The following is a 15,883-nucleotide window of genomic DNA, read 5'->3' as shown; positions in this document are numbered from 1 at the left end:
AAATTTTGTCAGCTATGACATGTTCTGTTTTTAGTTAATGTCTGCAAATATTTTAATGGCATATAACTGTGGTGCCTGAATAAAAAGTTTTAAATGCTACTACTGGACATTGCGAATTCAGTGATCCTACACTTAGCCGGTCTGAGTTCAGCCCTTTCGCAACTTGGTTGAGGCTTAACTATCTCCTAAGCCCAGAGGCGAATAGAAATGGACACTAAATGCTGGCATTGACAGCAACATCCATACCCTGTGAATTGATGCACAAAAAAACTCCCTGAGGTTTCACCCTCCAAAGTATTGTGATATTAAAAGACTTTGTAAGCTTTGATTTTTTTATGATGTCCAGTAACATTTTATAATAGTTGAAACTATTAAATTTTCAAATGATCTGAATGTATTTTTTAAATTGTTCCTAAAAAGCAACCGAACAAGAAACAATATCAACAGCACATACTGCTTTCAAAAGACACTTGGCCAAAGCTCAGTTTGTATCTGGTGACCATAGAAATATAATTGGTACACTATTCCAGCCAATCGCTATTGATGCTCCTTCAACTGTTGCTTTCAATCAAGTGCAACAATCAAACTACACTGTTGTCATATCTCAGATTTTAGCACCAGCAATGTAATATCCAAAGCTATCTAACAATTGTGTAGATACTAACGAGCTTGTTATTAATAATTTCCAGATTACATCTTCAACCAATATCTCATTCAGTGTGGAGTAACTCAGCGGGTCAGGCAACATCTCGGGAGAGAAGGAATGGGTGACGTTTCGGGTCAAGACCCTCTCATTCAGTGTTCCACTCAGTCAACTACATAACAGAAGGGAAACATGCCTGGGCATGTCAGTTAATACAATGCAGACAGTAGCTGGCACACTGCCATGGCTCTTCAAAGTTTAAGACACTGAGAAAACAAAATCAGCTGCTGAAATTAGGGTGACTAGTTGTTCAGCTTTAACAGAACTATTTCTGAAATCATTCACTGGATGGATCAAGGACCCGAACAGTATTTCCAGGTGAGGCAGAGGTTCACCTGCACCTCCTCCAACCTCATCTATTGTATCCGCTGTTCCAAATGTCAACTTCTCTACATCGGCGAGACCAAACGCAGGCTCGGCGATCGTTTCGCTCAACACCTTCGCTCAGTCTGCCTTAACCAACCTGCTCTCCCGGTGGCTGAGCACTTCAACTCCCCTCCCACTCCAACTCTGACCTTTCTGTCATGGGCCTCCTCCAGTGTCAGTGAGGCCCACCGCAAATTGGAGGAACAGCACCTCATATTTCGCTTGGGCAGCTTGCAGCCCAGCGGTATGAACATTGACCTCTAACTTTAGATAGCTCCTCTGTTCCCCTCCCCCTTCCCAGTTCTCCCACTGTCTTCCTGTCTCCACCTATATCCTTTCTTTGTCCTGCCCCCCCTGACATCAGTCTGAAGAAGGGTCTCGCCCCGAAACGTCACCCATTCCTTCTCTCCAGAGATGCTGCCTGACCCGCTGAGTTACTCCAGCATTTTGTGATATCTTTGATTTGTACCAGCATCTGCAGTTATTTTCCTACACTGGATGGAATGATTAGAAGGGTGAGAGGGGATCGTATAGAAACTTATCAAATTATAAAAGAACTGGACAAGCTAGATGCAGGAAAAATGTTCCCAATGTTGGGGGAGTCCAGAACCAGGGGTCACAGTCTAAGAATAAAGGGGAGGCCATTTAAAGCTGAGATGAGAAAAAACGTTTTCACCCAAAGAGTTGTGGATTTGTGGAATTCTCTGCCACAGAAGGCAGTGGAGGCCAATTCACTGGATGAATTTAAAAGAGAGGCAGATAGAGCCCTCGGGGCTAGCGGAATCAAACGATATGGGGAGAAGGCAGGCATAGGTTACTGATTATGGATGATCAGCCATGATCACAATGAATGGTGGTGCTGGCTCGAAGGGCCAAATGGCCTCCTCCTGCACCTATTTTCTATGTTTCAAAGTGTTGAAAGACTCAGAAAGATACTAAATGCTGGATACTAAAAGATACTAAACTCAGCAGGTCAGGCATCATCTCTGGAGAAAATTGATATGTGCATTTTGGGTTAAGATCCTTCTTCAGACTACCCAAAACTTCACCAATCATATTCTCTAGAGACGTTGCCTGACCTGCTGGGATACTCCAGCATCTTGTGTTTTCTGTGGTATAAACCAGCATTTGCAGTTCCTTGTTATTACATGATGAAGGAACTCAACAGACAGAGAAAGAGAAAGATGGAGTCTTCAAACTCAGTCTGAAGAAGGTTCCCGAACAAAAACATTGTCTGTCCATCTCTCCATAGATGCTGCCTGGCCTGCACAAACAATGTGTATTTTGGCATTCTCAGCAAGATTTTATTCAAATATAGACATAAAATGCTGGAGTAACTCAACGGGACAGGCAGCATCTCTGGATAGATGGAATGGGTGACGTTTCAGGTCGAGACCCTTCTTCAGACCTTACGACCTACGAGATTTTATTCAAATTGAAGAAGAGTTTGCAGATGACACCACTGTGGTAGGCCAGATAACGAACAATGCCAAGGCAGAGTACAGGAAGGAGATAGAGAACTTAGTAACATGGTGTCAGGACAATAATCTCTCCCTCAATGTCACCAAGACGAAGGAGCTAGTTATTGACTTCAGGAAGCATGGAGGAGTACATGCCCCAGTCAGCATCAATGGTGCTGAAGTAGAAATGGTTGAGAACATCTAGTTCCTTAGCATTAATGTTACCAACGATCTATCATGGACCAACCACATTGATGCAACAGTCTAGAAGGCACACCAATGCCTCTACTTCCTGAGGAGATTGAGGAACTTTGGCATGTCTCTAATAACTCTTACAAACTTCTACAGATGCACCACAGAAACCACACAGGTTGCATCATAGCTTGATTTGTGAACAGTTCTGCCCAAAACCACAATTAATTGCAGAGTAGTAGATGTAGCCCAGTCCATCACACAGACCAGACTCCCCACCATTGACTCCATCAAATTTCACACTGCATCAGAAAAGCATCCCACATAATTAAAGACTTGTTCCACCCCGGTTAGTCCTTCTTCTCCCCACTCCCATCTGCAGAAAGTACAGAAACTTGAAATTGCGCACCACCAGACTCAGGAACAGCATCTTCCCTTCTGTTATCAAGTCTCATTAACTCAGAACATAATTTGGCAAACCAAGGCACATTTACACAATTAGCAATTTGTACAATGATTATACCTATTAGCAATATGATTCAATTAATACCATTGGAGATTTTGAAAGTAGTTGACTCAGGCATTTTAAAGGCAACAAATAAGCTACCTTTTGAATATCTTTTGGATCCTGTACTGAATGAGTGCTTGTGCTTTGCAGTTTAATCAGTTAAATGACTAAAAAAAGACCGATGCTGGAGTAACTCACGATCCATCATGGGCACAGTTCTCCCGCCATTGAATGCATCTACAGAAGTAGCTGCCTCAAGAAGGTGGCATCTATCATCATGGAACCTCACCATCCAGTCCCTGCTCTCTCCTCACCGCTACGGTCAGACTGGGAGGTACAGAAGACTGAAGTCCCACATCACCAGGTTCAGGAACAGCTACTTTCCTGCAAATATCAGGTTCTTGAACAAACCTGCATAACCCGAACACTGCAGCCCCTCTCTTGCATTGCTCTGTTCTTATATTGTCATCTAATTATGTTTTACACTAATGTCTTATTTGTTACAGCCTTTTTCTTCGAATTTTAATGTGTAATTTCCGGATAATTTGGAGGATCCTTCTGTTCCACCACTCAATATCCTCCCAATCACTGTATATTCACTTGCTTTGTTGGACCTCCCAAAATCTGCAAACTCACACTTCTGACAATTAATCAGACATTTAAATTCCATTTGCCACTTTCCTGGAAAACTGGCCAGACTGTCCATAACTTCCTGCAGATTAAAGCTTTCCTCCTTGCTATCAACCGCATTTAAGATGAAATCATTATACAATAAATGGCAATGGCACAGTGTAGAGTTGCTGCCTTACAGCACCAGAGACCCTGGTTCGGACCTGACTATGGGTGCTGTCTGTACGGAGTTTGTACGTTCCCCCTGTGACCGTATGGGTTTTCTCCAGGTGCTTTGGTTTCCTCCCACACTCCAAAGATGCACATTAATTGGCTTCAGTTAAAAACAAATTGTAAATTGTGCCTAGTGTGTAGGATTTTGCTAGTGTATGGGGTGATCGCTGGTCAGTGCGGACTCGGTGGGCCGAAGGGCCTGTTTCCGCACTTTACTCTAAAGTCTAAAGGCTAATGCATTAATAATAAAACTGTATACAATAATGTGCAGGATCGATACTAAGTGTGTGAAATCCCTCTGGCCACCACCTTCCAGTCACACAAACACCTATGTGTATATTCAGCCCCTGTGTACTGCACCTATACTCTCTCCTGAATCAAAGGCTACAGAGTCAATTGCCCTGATACTTTGATGCTACGTCAATGACTGCATCTACACTGCCTCAGAAAAAAATGCCAACATAATCAAAGATTTGTCCCACCCGTCATTCCTTTTTCTCCCTGATCCTGTTCAACAGAAGGTAAAGAAGCTTGAAAACATGTACGTACCGCCAGAAGCAGGAACAGTTTCTTCCCCTCTGTTAGGTTTCTGAACGGTCCTTGCATATTCTAGCATACTGTTCGGTTCACCTCTACCTGTGGACATTGGATTTTGTCTATCGAACTGATGTACTACAATGCTGAGGACAATACTCTGCACTCTGTATTTTGGCCCTTTGTTCTATCTATTATTCTTGAATTTGAACTGATTGTATCTACAGTATGTATGGTATATCTGATCTGTTTGGATAGCATGCAAAATAAAGCTTTAAATTGTATCTTGGAACATTTACCAAGACAAGCCAAACTCCTCCTAAAGATTACTGAGCCTATCCCTACCAAAATACCATACCCAACCACACCTTGAGTCCACACCTACCATAAACCTGACCACCAAGGCAAACCTACTGTCCAATTCTGATTAAACAAATTAATTCAGATCAATTCCATCCAATCTACCGATTCTATTCTGCCACAATCCTGACTTCTTACCCTCAGCCTGATACCTGTACCCAACAATCTGTGCCAATGCTTATTTTTCCAACACCCCCCCTTCTCTCCCCCCTCCCCCTCCCTCCTCCTCCCCCCCTCCTCCTCCCCCCCCTCTCCCCCTCCTCCCCCCCCCTCCTCCTCCCCCCCCTCCTCCTCCCCCCCCCTCCTCCTCCCCCCCCCTCCTCCTCCCCCCCTCCTCCTCCCCCCCCTCCTCCTCCCCCCCCTCCTCCTCCCCCCCTCCTCCTCCCCCCCCCTCCTCCTCCCCCCCCCTCCTCCTCCCCCCCTCCTCCTCCCCCCCTCCTCCTCCCCCTTCCTCCTCCTCCCCCCCCCTCCTCCCCCCCCTCCTCCCCTCCCCCCCCCTCCTCCCCCCCCTCCCCCCCCTCCTCCTCCTCCTCCCTCCTCCTCCTCCCCCCCCTCCTCCTCCCCCCCCTCCTCCTCCTCCTCCTCCCCCCCCTCCTCCTCCTCCTCCTCCCCCCCCCTCCCTCCTCCTCCTCCTCCTCCCCCCCCTCCTCCTCCTCCCCCCCCTCCCTCCTCCTCCCCCCCCCTCCCTCCTCCTCCCCCCCCCCTCCCTCCTCCTCCCCCCCCCTCCCTCCTCCTCCCCCCCCCTCCCTCCTCCTCCCCCCCCCCTCCCTCCTCCTCCCCCCCCCCCCTCCTTATATTCTCTCAGCTGCATCCCTTTTGGTTCAGCCATGCTCATTGGGTTTATTTGATTAGCTTTGAGTGGACAATGCCTTGAGTGCCATGAACCACTGAATTTCCCAAAGACGAACCATCTGTTCATTGGCCCAACAAGAACTATCTAAGAAATTCACAAATTATTTAGCAATGGATTTTAGAAAGACATTTATCTGCCACATTGCAAATTCGAAAATTGCTTCAATGATGGGCAGCACTACCTTGATTGGCCATGGGCCAGCTGAGCAACTTGATGAGTTTCTGCTGCTGTTCCATCAGCTGCTGGAGCTGCTCCATCTGCTGACTCATTAATTGTCCCTGCTGTTGGCTCTGCACCTGCTGACAGTACAGAGAGACGTCATTTTCATAGAATGCATAATTCTTTTAGTTATTTATTGCAAATATAAAACATTGCACATAAAGTCTTTGGATACCCAGGAGAAGATGAAGTGTACGTGCAACAAAAAATCTGGACGTGTAGCTCTGAGTAGTCAATTATTAAACAATGTTTAGGATAAAATTGCAATGAGTAGCACACAAAAGCATTGCACTGGGCACTAGAATTTCTAGGCTGCCATCTAGTACGTTTTGCCTATTTGCACCCAAGGTGTTCCAGTCTCCTTTATGTCATGGACTACAATTTCTCAACAAACCTAAAATATCAAGCTGGCCTAAAACTTCAGCCATGTTATCTGCCAACTATTATAACTGGCTCCCTATTTAGCTCCACATTTCTCCAAGAATATCTAACATAATATCCCAGTGGAAATGAAATTAGACTATACCCAAATGTCATAACCTTATAGATAAAAAGGGTAAACTCACTCTCATTATCTGACAGAGTAAATGCACGAATTGTTACAATAGCAATTATTAGATCACACAAAGGGATTGCTAATTCTGTAATGGGAAATGATACATGAATAATACATTATGATAGCCTTTCCAAACTTCATCCCACGGAATACCTTCTTATTTAGTAAATGGATTGTGGTAATCTTTGGCAGTCTACCATTTATTGCCATCCTTAATTCTCCCTGAGAAAGTGATGGTGAGCCATCTTTTTGAACTGCTGTATGACAAAAGTATTCTCGCCATACTGTTGAGGATGAAGTTCCAGAAGATAGACCCAAAAAAGAAGACAATATTTTTCCAGATCAAGGTGATGTGTGAGTTGATGGGTGTCCCCGTGCTTTTGCTGCTCTTCTAAAAAAAAACAGGAGACTTAGGAACAGAATTGGGCCATTTGGCTCATCGAGTCTGTACCGCCACTCAGTTGTGGCTGATCTATTTTTCCCTCTCAACCCCATTCTCCTGCTTTCTCCCCATAACCTTTGATGCCCTTACAAACCAAGAACCTATCAATCTCCGCATTTAAAACACCCAATGACTTGGCCTCCACCACTTCCTGTGGCAATGAATTCCACAGATTCACCATTCTCTGCCTAAAGAAATTCTTCCTTAAAAGAACAACTTGATGACTGCCAATGTACCTCAAGTAGCTCAGGCATGCTTCCCACAAGAATTTTGTGTGTGAGAACTGACTGCCTAATAAATGCACGGTGGCGCAGCGGTAGAGTTGTTGCCTTACAGCCTTGCAGCGCCGGAGACCCGGGTTTGATTACGACTACGGGTGCTGTCTGTATGGAGTTTGTACATTCTCCTCATGACCATGTAGGTTTTCTCTGAGATCTTCAGTTTCCTCCCACAGTCCAAAGAAGCACAGGTTTATAGGTTAATTAGCTTGGGATAAAGTGTAAAATGTCCCTAGTGTGCGTAGGATAGTGTTAATGCGTGGGGATCGCTGGTCGGTGCGGACTTGGTGGGCCGAAGGGCCTGTTTCCGTGCTGTATCTCTGAACTAAACAAAAAAACTAAAAGTTGTTATTAAATATAATCACAGCTTTGCTTCATAGCCATTCAAAAAGCAAAATACATTAGAAGCAAGAACATCACCTTTTCTTTTTATTTTCTGATGCCAAAAACCTTAGGTACTACCAAAATCTACAATTTCTATGGAAAGCAGATGTTCAGGATAAAAACAGAAAATACCAGCAATACCAGCTCTACAAATGCGCTTTCTGCTTTTATTTTGGATTTCCACAAACTGCAGTTAAATAGGAATTTTATTTTAAATGGCTTTATGTTACATCACAATAGTTACACACAAGCCAATTGGAAATGACAAATAGTTTCACATACAGCACAGATAGTTTGAATATTGTTACACTCTAAACGCAGATTGATTTTGGAATTAAAAATAAATTAAGACTCACGGTGGGATATTTATGCTTGAATAATTGTGTTACTTCGTGTCCTGTTGCAGAATATAAATACAGCATGAATATGTTGGTGACTTTGAACATTAACTGGGTTAATGCTAATGGTAGTCCTGAACTTGAGAAACCACCCAAATTTCACAAATCCAGAATGTTAGGATTCTATTGTTTGTTAGGATGTAACTGTTCCATAAAAGTTTAAAAGCTGAACTTAAAGGATATTTTTAAAAGGATAGGAATTAAAGAGTGTGACACGCTAAAATGTCAGCAATTCATGAATCAATGTTCTGCTGCAAAAGATGGTGTAAAGCTGTGAGGAAATTACCGACAGTAATATTAGCACAAGCAAAATAAATAGGAACTAAAAGATATCTTTAAGATATCTACAGTATGTCTACTTGGACAGCAGACCAATGAAAATTCTTAAGTTTAAAGTTTCATCAAGACTCACAACTTCAGATGAAAAATTGCAACTGAAAAATAAAGGAATGCTTTTGTAAATAAAGCATTTGTGGTTTTAAAATTCATTTGCAGAATATAGACATCACTGCATCTATCAATCAATTCACTGGTGTAGCAGGGATTTACTGCCTACTTTAAATGTCCTTGAGATGATTGTGATGAAATAGCTTATTGGAACTACTGGAGTGCCAGTGGTGAAGGTGCACCCACAGTTATTCAGTAAACAATACCTTAATTTTGACTCTGTGCATGGCTCATTAAATGCAGTTTAAAAAATATATAGCTGAGTGCTGGAGGAACTCAGCAAGTCAGGTAGCATCTGTAGAGGGAATGGATAGGTCACATTTTGAGTTGGGACCCTTCTTCAGACTGAATCGAACCCGACACGAAACTTTGTCAATCAGCCTGAAGAAGGGTCCTTACCAGAAACGATGCCCATCCACAGATGCTGCCTGACCCGCTGAGTTACTACAATGCTTTGAGTCCTCGTGTGTAAACCAACATCTGCAGTTCCTTGTTTATATAATTTGTCATATTGCCAGATAGATACTGGTGTTGTTGCTGTACAAGAATAACTTGGCTGGAGTTCCTCTGTCCCTCTCTTCCCCTCCCCCTTCCGAGTTCTCCCTCTATCTTCCTGTCTCCACCTATATCCTTCCTTTATCCTGCCCACCTGACATCAGTCTGAAGAAGGGTCTCGACCCGAAACGTCACCCATTCCTTCTCTCCTGAGATGCTGCCTGACCTGCTGAGTTACTCCAGTATTTTGTGAAATAAATACCTTCAGTTATTTTCTTACACATGGCTGGAGACATGATTAGATCTGGAGTAGAAATCTTCAACATTGATTGGGATTGTTGCCTACTTCTGTAGCTTTTGCTGTATTTAGGGCTCTCAGATGTTCATTAATTTCACAATGTCAATGTAATGTAGAGGACTTCTGGGGAGGACATGGTGAATCATCTGGCTACTTTTGATCTTTTTGGCTGAAAATGCTTGCAAATATTTTTGCCACTCACATGCCATGTGCGTCTTTGTCATCATTCACGACATAAAATTTTTAATGCCTCCTCCTTCCCCTGGCTTTGTAATTATTCACACCAACCATGACTAGAACTGACAAGAATCCACAACATTTGTACAGGCACGTGGATAAAAAAAGGTTAAGAGGAATATGGGCCAAATGGGACATGTTTAGATGGGGTATCTTGGTTGGCATTTCTGTGTCAGGCTGAAGGGTCTGTTTCTGTGCTGTGTGACTTTCTGAATGGCTGCAAGATCACCTAGTTGTTGAATGCTTGGTGCTTTCACTGTTTAGCAAGTATGTGATCTTGTACATTAGGTGATATCTCATTTTTAGGTATACCTGAAGCTGTTCTTGAGGACTGAACCAGAGTCAATTCCCGTTTGGTAGTAAATGAAGAATGAGAGGCATGCATTATCACAAAGTTACAGAATATGTAGTCCTGCAGATGATGAAGGCACTCACCAAATCTGTTCTTATTCTAACCAATTTAGCAAGAAAATAGTCACACAAGACATCAGAGTCTTCTCAGTGGAAAGATGGGATTGTCTCTCACATGGTTTGTGTCGCACTCCCACCTAACAATGCAACAGATAGGTTGGTGAGGACAAGACTAAGTTGGTTCTGCCATGTTATGCCTCCCCCTCCCCCCCCCCCCCCACAGACCATGGACCTAGTCTGGCAGCTGTCCTTAAGGACATGAATAGTTCAAATAGTGATAGTACGACCAAATCAATCTTGGAGACACAGTGATTCATCTGGTGAGGAATGACAGCAGGTCTAATCAACAGGAAAGTTTCCATGCCTATATTTGACTTAATACCATGAAACCGTATGAACTTGAGGCATTGCTGAAGATTCCCAGGCAACCCCTTCCCTACCATGCTGCCACTTCTGATGGGTATCTACAGCCAGGGAAGCAGAATAAATGGATATGATTCTGTGAGAACATCAAATGAATTGTTCTTCCAGTTTAAGCATCAGTCCCAAAATGTACTTCGATCAATGCCAGATGCTCAATCCAGTTTGATACTGATTATCAGAACGCCTGGTGGCTCCTGACCCACTGAGTTGCAATTTCTTGGATTTGTTTGTAGTTTTAGTTTTAGACTAGACCAAATGCACCCATTGGGTCCAAACCTCTCCTGCATTGGTGCAGCACCCTTTCCTCTCGCCCCCTCCCCCTCCCTCCCTCCCTCCCCCTCCCCTTTGGAATGTGGGAGGAAACCGGAGCACTGGAGTAAACCCCCAGGGAGAACGTACAAACTCCGTACAGCCAGCACCCATTGTCAGGATTGAACTTGGGCCCCAGGCGCTCCAAGGCAGCAATTCTACCGCTGTGCCATCTTGCCGCCCTGATACTTGCCCAATAATTTACCGGTGGTACACGTGCAGGGGAATTGACTGCATGTTTAATGTAGTTACACAAAATGTAAAATATGTTGATAACTTTGAAAAGGTATATGTGTAAGCTATAATTGTTTACCTGTTGCATGTTCCTGTAAAGTATAGATTGTTGATTCAACTCATTATTAATCATGGGATCCAAGAGTCCATTTGCCTTGTCAGCTTGTACTTGCCCAAATTGAAGAGTCTGGCCTTGATTGACACTGGAGTTGCCTTGAAATAAGGTGGAATTAGTTTGCAGGGTCTGTTTTGGATCCAGAGCCAACTTGTTTTGCCCCATATTCTCAAAGCAGTCTGTGCTTGTCATGTTGCTGTATCCAGAATGGAACTTTGTGCATGGTGCAGATTGTGTCAACTGGCCACTGTAATCTTCCCATCCTTGCTGATTAATTAAAGTAGTAGCATTAGAACCAGAGTCCACAGCAGATTCTAAGCAAGTGGATAGTTCAGGTGCCAGGGGAGACCATTGGGAAACACTGTTCTTCTCCTTGGGGACACCGGATGACATTACAAGTTGTTTATAATAAACTGCTTTCTTAAAACTATACTCGTCCGTACATTCTCTGTAGTTCACTAAGCATCACTCAAAGGTCTGAAGTCTTCACACGAGCTATTAAAATAGGATAGTTATTTTCAGGACAACAATTCATATTCTAAGTGTAAATATTCACAATTTTTATATTAGAGATATGTGAGTTTATTTCAGAAACACATTATATTATTGGCTTAACTCATCTACTTTTGAATAACAGGACATTTAAGTACTAGACATAAGATTGCAATGCAGTAGCTATTGCTCACATAACACATCAATGTAATATTTCAGGACAGGTAATAAAGTTTTAACAGTCTGTTTCATTAAAAGTTTCAGTCCCCAGTAATTAGTATTGTGGACACGAAATGCTGGAGTAACTCAGTTGGTCAGGCAGCATCTCTGGAGAAAAGGAATAGATGATGTTTCAAGTCGAGACCCTTCTTCACACTGAGAGTCAGGGGAGAGGGAAACTAGAGGTATGAAAAGGTACAGAACAAATCACAGCCAGCACCGATAACAAAGGGAAGGTGGAGCCCACAAGGGTCCACTGTTGGCTGTGGAAAAGGTGATAACTAAGGGATAGAACAGTGAAACTAACAGGATGACTAGGGTGGGGGAGGGACAGAGAGAGAGGGAATGCAAGGCTTACTTAAAATAAGAGAAATCAATGTTCATACCATAGGGTTGTAAGCTGCCCAATCGAAATATGAAGTGCTGTTCCTCCAATTTGCGCATACCGCTTGGTTGTAAAGATTATGGATGAACTTGCTTGTTCAGAATTTAAAGATAGAGCATGGAAATGGGCCCTTCGGCCCATCTAGTCCACGTCGATCATCGATCCACGCTGGTTCAATGTTATCCCAATTTCTCATCTACTCCCTACATACTAGAGGTAATTTCACCGACGGTGAATTCACCTACAAACCCGCACATCTATGGGAAGTGAAAGGAAACCGGAGCTCCCGGAGGGAACCCACACGGTCACAGGATGAACGTGCAAACTCCACACAGCACCCCATATTTCTCTTGATCCGAAACGTTACCTCTCCTTTTCCTCCAGAAATGCTGCCTGACCCACTGAGTTACTCCAGCATTTTGCGTCCATGTTTGGTATAAACCAGCATTTGCAGTTCTTTGTTTCCATCCAAGGTCAGGATCGAACCCGGGTCTGTGACGCTACTCTAACTGCTGCGCCTAGTGCAACAATGATATTGAAATAGTCACCTTTCATTGTTCTATCTGGGACATATGACAATAAAACACTCTTGACTCTTGAACTAATCGGGTCAGGCAGCATCTGTGCTGGGAATAGACAAGCGATGTTTCTGGTATGGATCCTTCTTCAGGCTGATTGGCAAAGTTTCGGGTCAGGACTGATTCACTCTGAAGAAGGGTCACAACCCGAAACCTCGCCAATCCATTCCCTCCACGGTTGCTTCCTGAGCTACTGAGTTCTTTCAACACGTTGTGCAGTTTAAAAAAAACCTTAAATGGTACTTTAATCAAATGCAAATACTTGTGCAAGAAATGTCAATGATGTTTAATACAGTACATGCAAAAAAAACTTTCAATCTGACCCGAGTAGCTAAGGAATAGAGGGCGGTTTGCAATCAGCGCCTTTGCCCCAGCTACAAGAGGTGGGAGAAGAGAACTGCAAGGGTGCGAGTCAACGGGTCTACCGAGGACACATCGTAGAGTACAGCAGAGGAACAGGCCGTTCGGCCCACAATGTCTGTGCTGGACATGATGCCAAGATAAACGTCTAAGCTGCCTGTACTTGACCGATATCCCTATATTTCCATGTGCGTGGCTGAAAGCCTCTTAAACGCCTCCATCGTATCAGCCTCCTCCACCACCTGCCCCTCCTCCCCCCTCTCCTCCTCCCCTCCCCTCCCCTCTCCTCTCCTACCCTCTCCCCTCCTCTCCCCTCCTCCCCTCGCCCATCGTGGCCCTGCCTCGTCAGTGTCTGTCCTTCCTGTCCCATCCCGGGCACATCCTGACCTCTCTGCCCCCGGCCCGCTCCCCTGCCCGGGCCCACCTGCCCTCTCCTCCCCTCCCCGCTCTCCCGCTCCCACCTGCGTCACTCCGGGCCCCTCACGCCGCCGCCGCCGCCGCTTCTTCCGGAACAGTCCGCGCCCGTCGCCAGGCGACGCCCGCCGCCGCCGGAGTCACGTGGGACTCTCCGCGCACGTGGTGTTGGGCAGAGGGAGGGAGGGAGGTAAGGGTAGGTTATGGAGAGAAGTGTGAGGGAGGGGTTGAGAGAGGCATGGAGAGGGTAGAGGTGAGAGGGAGGGCGTAGGGAGAGAGGCAAGGTTAGGGATGCGAGGGAGGGGTTGAGGAGAGAGGCAAGGAAAGTTTAATGTGGGAGGGAGGGGATGAGGTGAGAGGGACGTTTGAGGCAATAGGGAGAGAGAAGATGAGGTGAGGGAGGGAAAGAATGGAGGGGTTGAGAAGAGATTAAGGGATTGATGTGAGGGGGATTGAGATGAGAGGGAAGGAAGGGTTGTGTTGCGAGTGGGGGTAAGAAGATTGAAAGGGAGAGAAAGATGGCAAAGAGGAGGGGCAGGACATAGCCTGGCAAGGAAGGTGACTATGGGTAAGGCGGATTTGATCGATAGATGGGTGGACAAAGGCGAGCGATGAAAAGAAGACAAAAGGTTGCAAGATGAGTAAATAGGAACGAAATGTAACCTCAGAGGAAGGTAGTGGGAGAAACAGATGTGAATCAGGTAGGGCACAGGGAAGGGGTGTGTTTGGAGTTTGGAGAATTTAATGTTCATACCGTTCCTGATGTGAAATGTCACCTATCCATGTTCTCGAGGGATGCTGCCTGACCCACACTTTTTTTGTTTCTTTTTTTTATTATCAAAAAATACTTTATTCAAGAAATAAATATATCCAAAACATGTTCCATCCAAAACTCCATCCGACATTCTCGAAGGCTATACATACATTTAATACAGATATTCAAGACACCAATTACACAAAATTATCCCCCACCCTTGCCACTCATGTGGGCCATTGGCATGGAATCCCTTCCCTTATTTTGAGAGGCGTCTCCACCACACCCTGCCCCCCATGTCCGGCACGGGAAGACACTAGACTGTGGTCCTCCCCCACAGAGCCTTGGCGTTGGCTGCACCAAGCTTCAGTGTGTCCCTCAGCACGTACTCCTGCAGTCTGCAGTGGGGCAGTCGGCAACATTCCCCGACGGACATCTCGCCGGGAGGTCAACAAAGCTCGGGCAGACCAAAGAGCATCTTTCACCGAGTTGATGAAATTCCAGCAGCACTCAATGTCAGTCTCTGAATGCGTCCCTGGGAACAGTCCATTAATCACAGAGTCCTCTGTAATGGAGCTATTCGGAATAAATCGTGACAGGGTCCCTTGCAAACCTCTCCAGACTCTCTTTGCAAATCCACACTGCGAAGAGGTGGGCAACCGTCTCCTCTCCATAGCACCGTCCCGAGGGCAGCGTGTGCTGGTGGTGAGGTTCCGGCGGTGCAGGGAGGATCTGACTGGGAGGGCTCCTTTCACCCTTCAAGCTAGGTCTTGGTGCTTGTTGGTGAGTTCTGGCTATGAGGCTTTTCGCCAGACAAGCTGGGCAGTCTGCTCTGGGAACCACATCGCAGGATCCATGGAGTTATTTCCCTGCAGTGCCTGCAGGATGTTCCGTGCTGACCACTGCCCAATGGACTTGTGGTCAAAGATGTTGGTCCGGAAGAACCTTTCCACGAACGACAGATGCTGCGGCAATGTCCAGCTGACTGGCACATTGCGTGACATCTGCACCAGGCCCATCCTTCGCAACCTCAGCAGGTAGTGACACGGTGCCCACATGCCTTAATGCTACGCTCCGCCTGATGCAGCCACACACAAAGGAGGCCATCAGGATGAGGGCGACGTTGGGCACGCTTTTACCCCCATGATCTGCTGACTTGTGCATTGTGGCCCGTCGCACCCGGTCCATCCTCGACCCCCAGATGAAGCGGAAGATGGCCCGGGTAATCCCTGTGGCGTAGGAGGGAGGGACAGGCCACACTTGCGCCGTACAGCAGCCCCGAGAGCACCTCACACCTGATGACCAGATTTCTCCCCGTGATTGAGAGGGAGTGCTGCTTCCACAGCTTCAGTTCTTCCCCACACCTTCCCCTTCCCCACCTATCCGCTCCAGCCAATTCTTGTCACATGCCTCAGCCTCCCCGAAACAGATCCCCAGCAGCTTCAAGAATTCCAGCTTGACGGGAAAGGGGATGGAAGATCAGTCGCGCCAGTTGCCAAAGAGCATGGCCCCGCTCTTCCTGTGGTTCACCCTGGCTCCCTTGGCCGACTCAAACTGGTCGCAGACGCTAATTAATCAGTGGACCGACCCTGGACCCGAGCAGAAGACGGCGACAT

The 15,883-nt window shown here is 45.7% G+C and overlaps 1 protein-coding gene across 5 annotated transcripts in view; it reads right to left on the bottom strand.

The window, feature by feature from the left end:
- Positions 1–13,644, bottom strand: part of LOC144596625 (uncharacterized) — an 81,775-nt gene extending 68,131 nt beyond the window's left edge. For 4 of the 5 annotated variants that reach the window (XM_078405175.1, XM_078405177.1, XM_078405179.1 and 1 more), the window contains exons 1-3: positions 13,561–13,644; positions 11,030–11,560; positions 6,001–6,118 (exon numbers count right to left, since the gene is read on the bottom strand). In XM_078405175.1, coding sequence (XP_078261301.1) covers positions 6,001–6,118; positions 11,030–11,458 — 547 coding nt within the window. In that variant the 5' untranslated portion in view covers positions 11,459–11,560; positions 13,561–13,644. The remainder of the gene's footprint in view (positions 1–6,000; positions 6,119–11,029; positions 11,561–13,560) is intronic. The other variant, XM_078405176.1, reaches the window with a different exon arrangement.
- Between the last annotated feature and the right edge of the window lie 2,239 nt (positions 13,645–15,883).

This window comes from Rhinoraja longicauda, chromosome 9 (assembly GCF_053455715.1).
Source record: "Rhinoraja longicauda isolate Sanriku21f chromosome 9, sRhiLon1.1, whole genome shotgun sequence".
NCBI classification, from domain to species: domain Eukaryota; kingdom Metazoa; phylum Chordata; class Chondrichthyes; order Rajiformes; family Arhynchobatidae; genus Rhinoraja; species Rhinoraja longicauda.
This window is presented reverse-complemented; position numbering and strand designations above follow the sequence as displayed.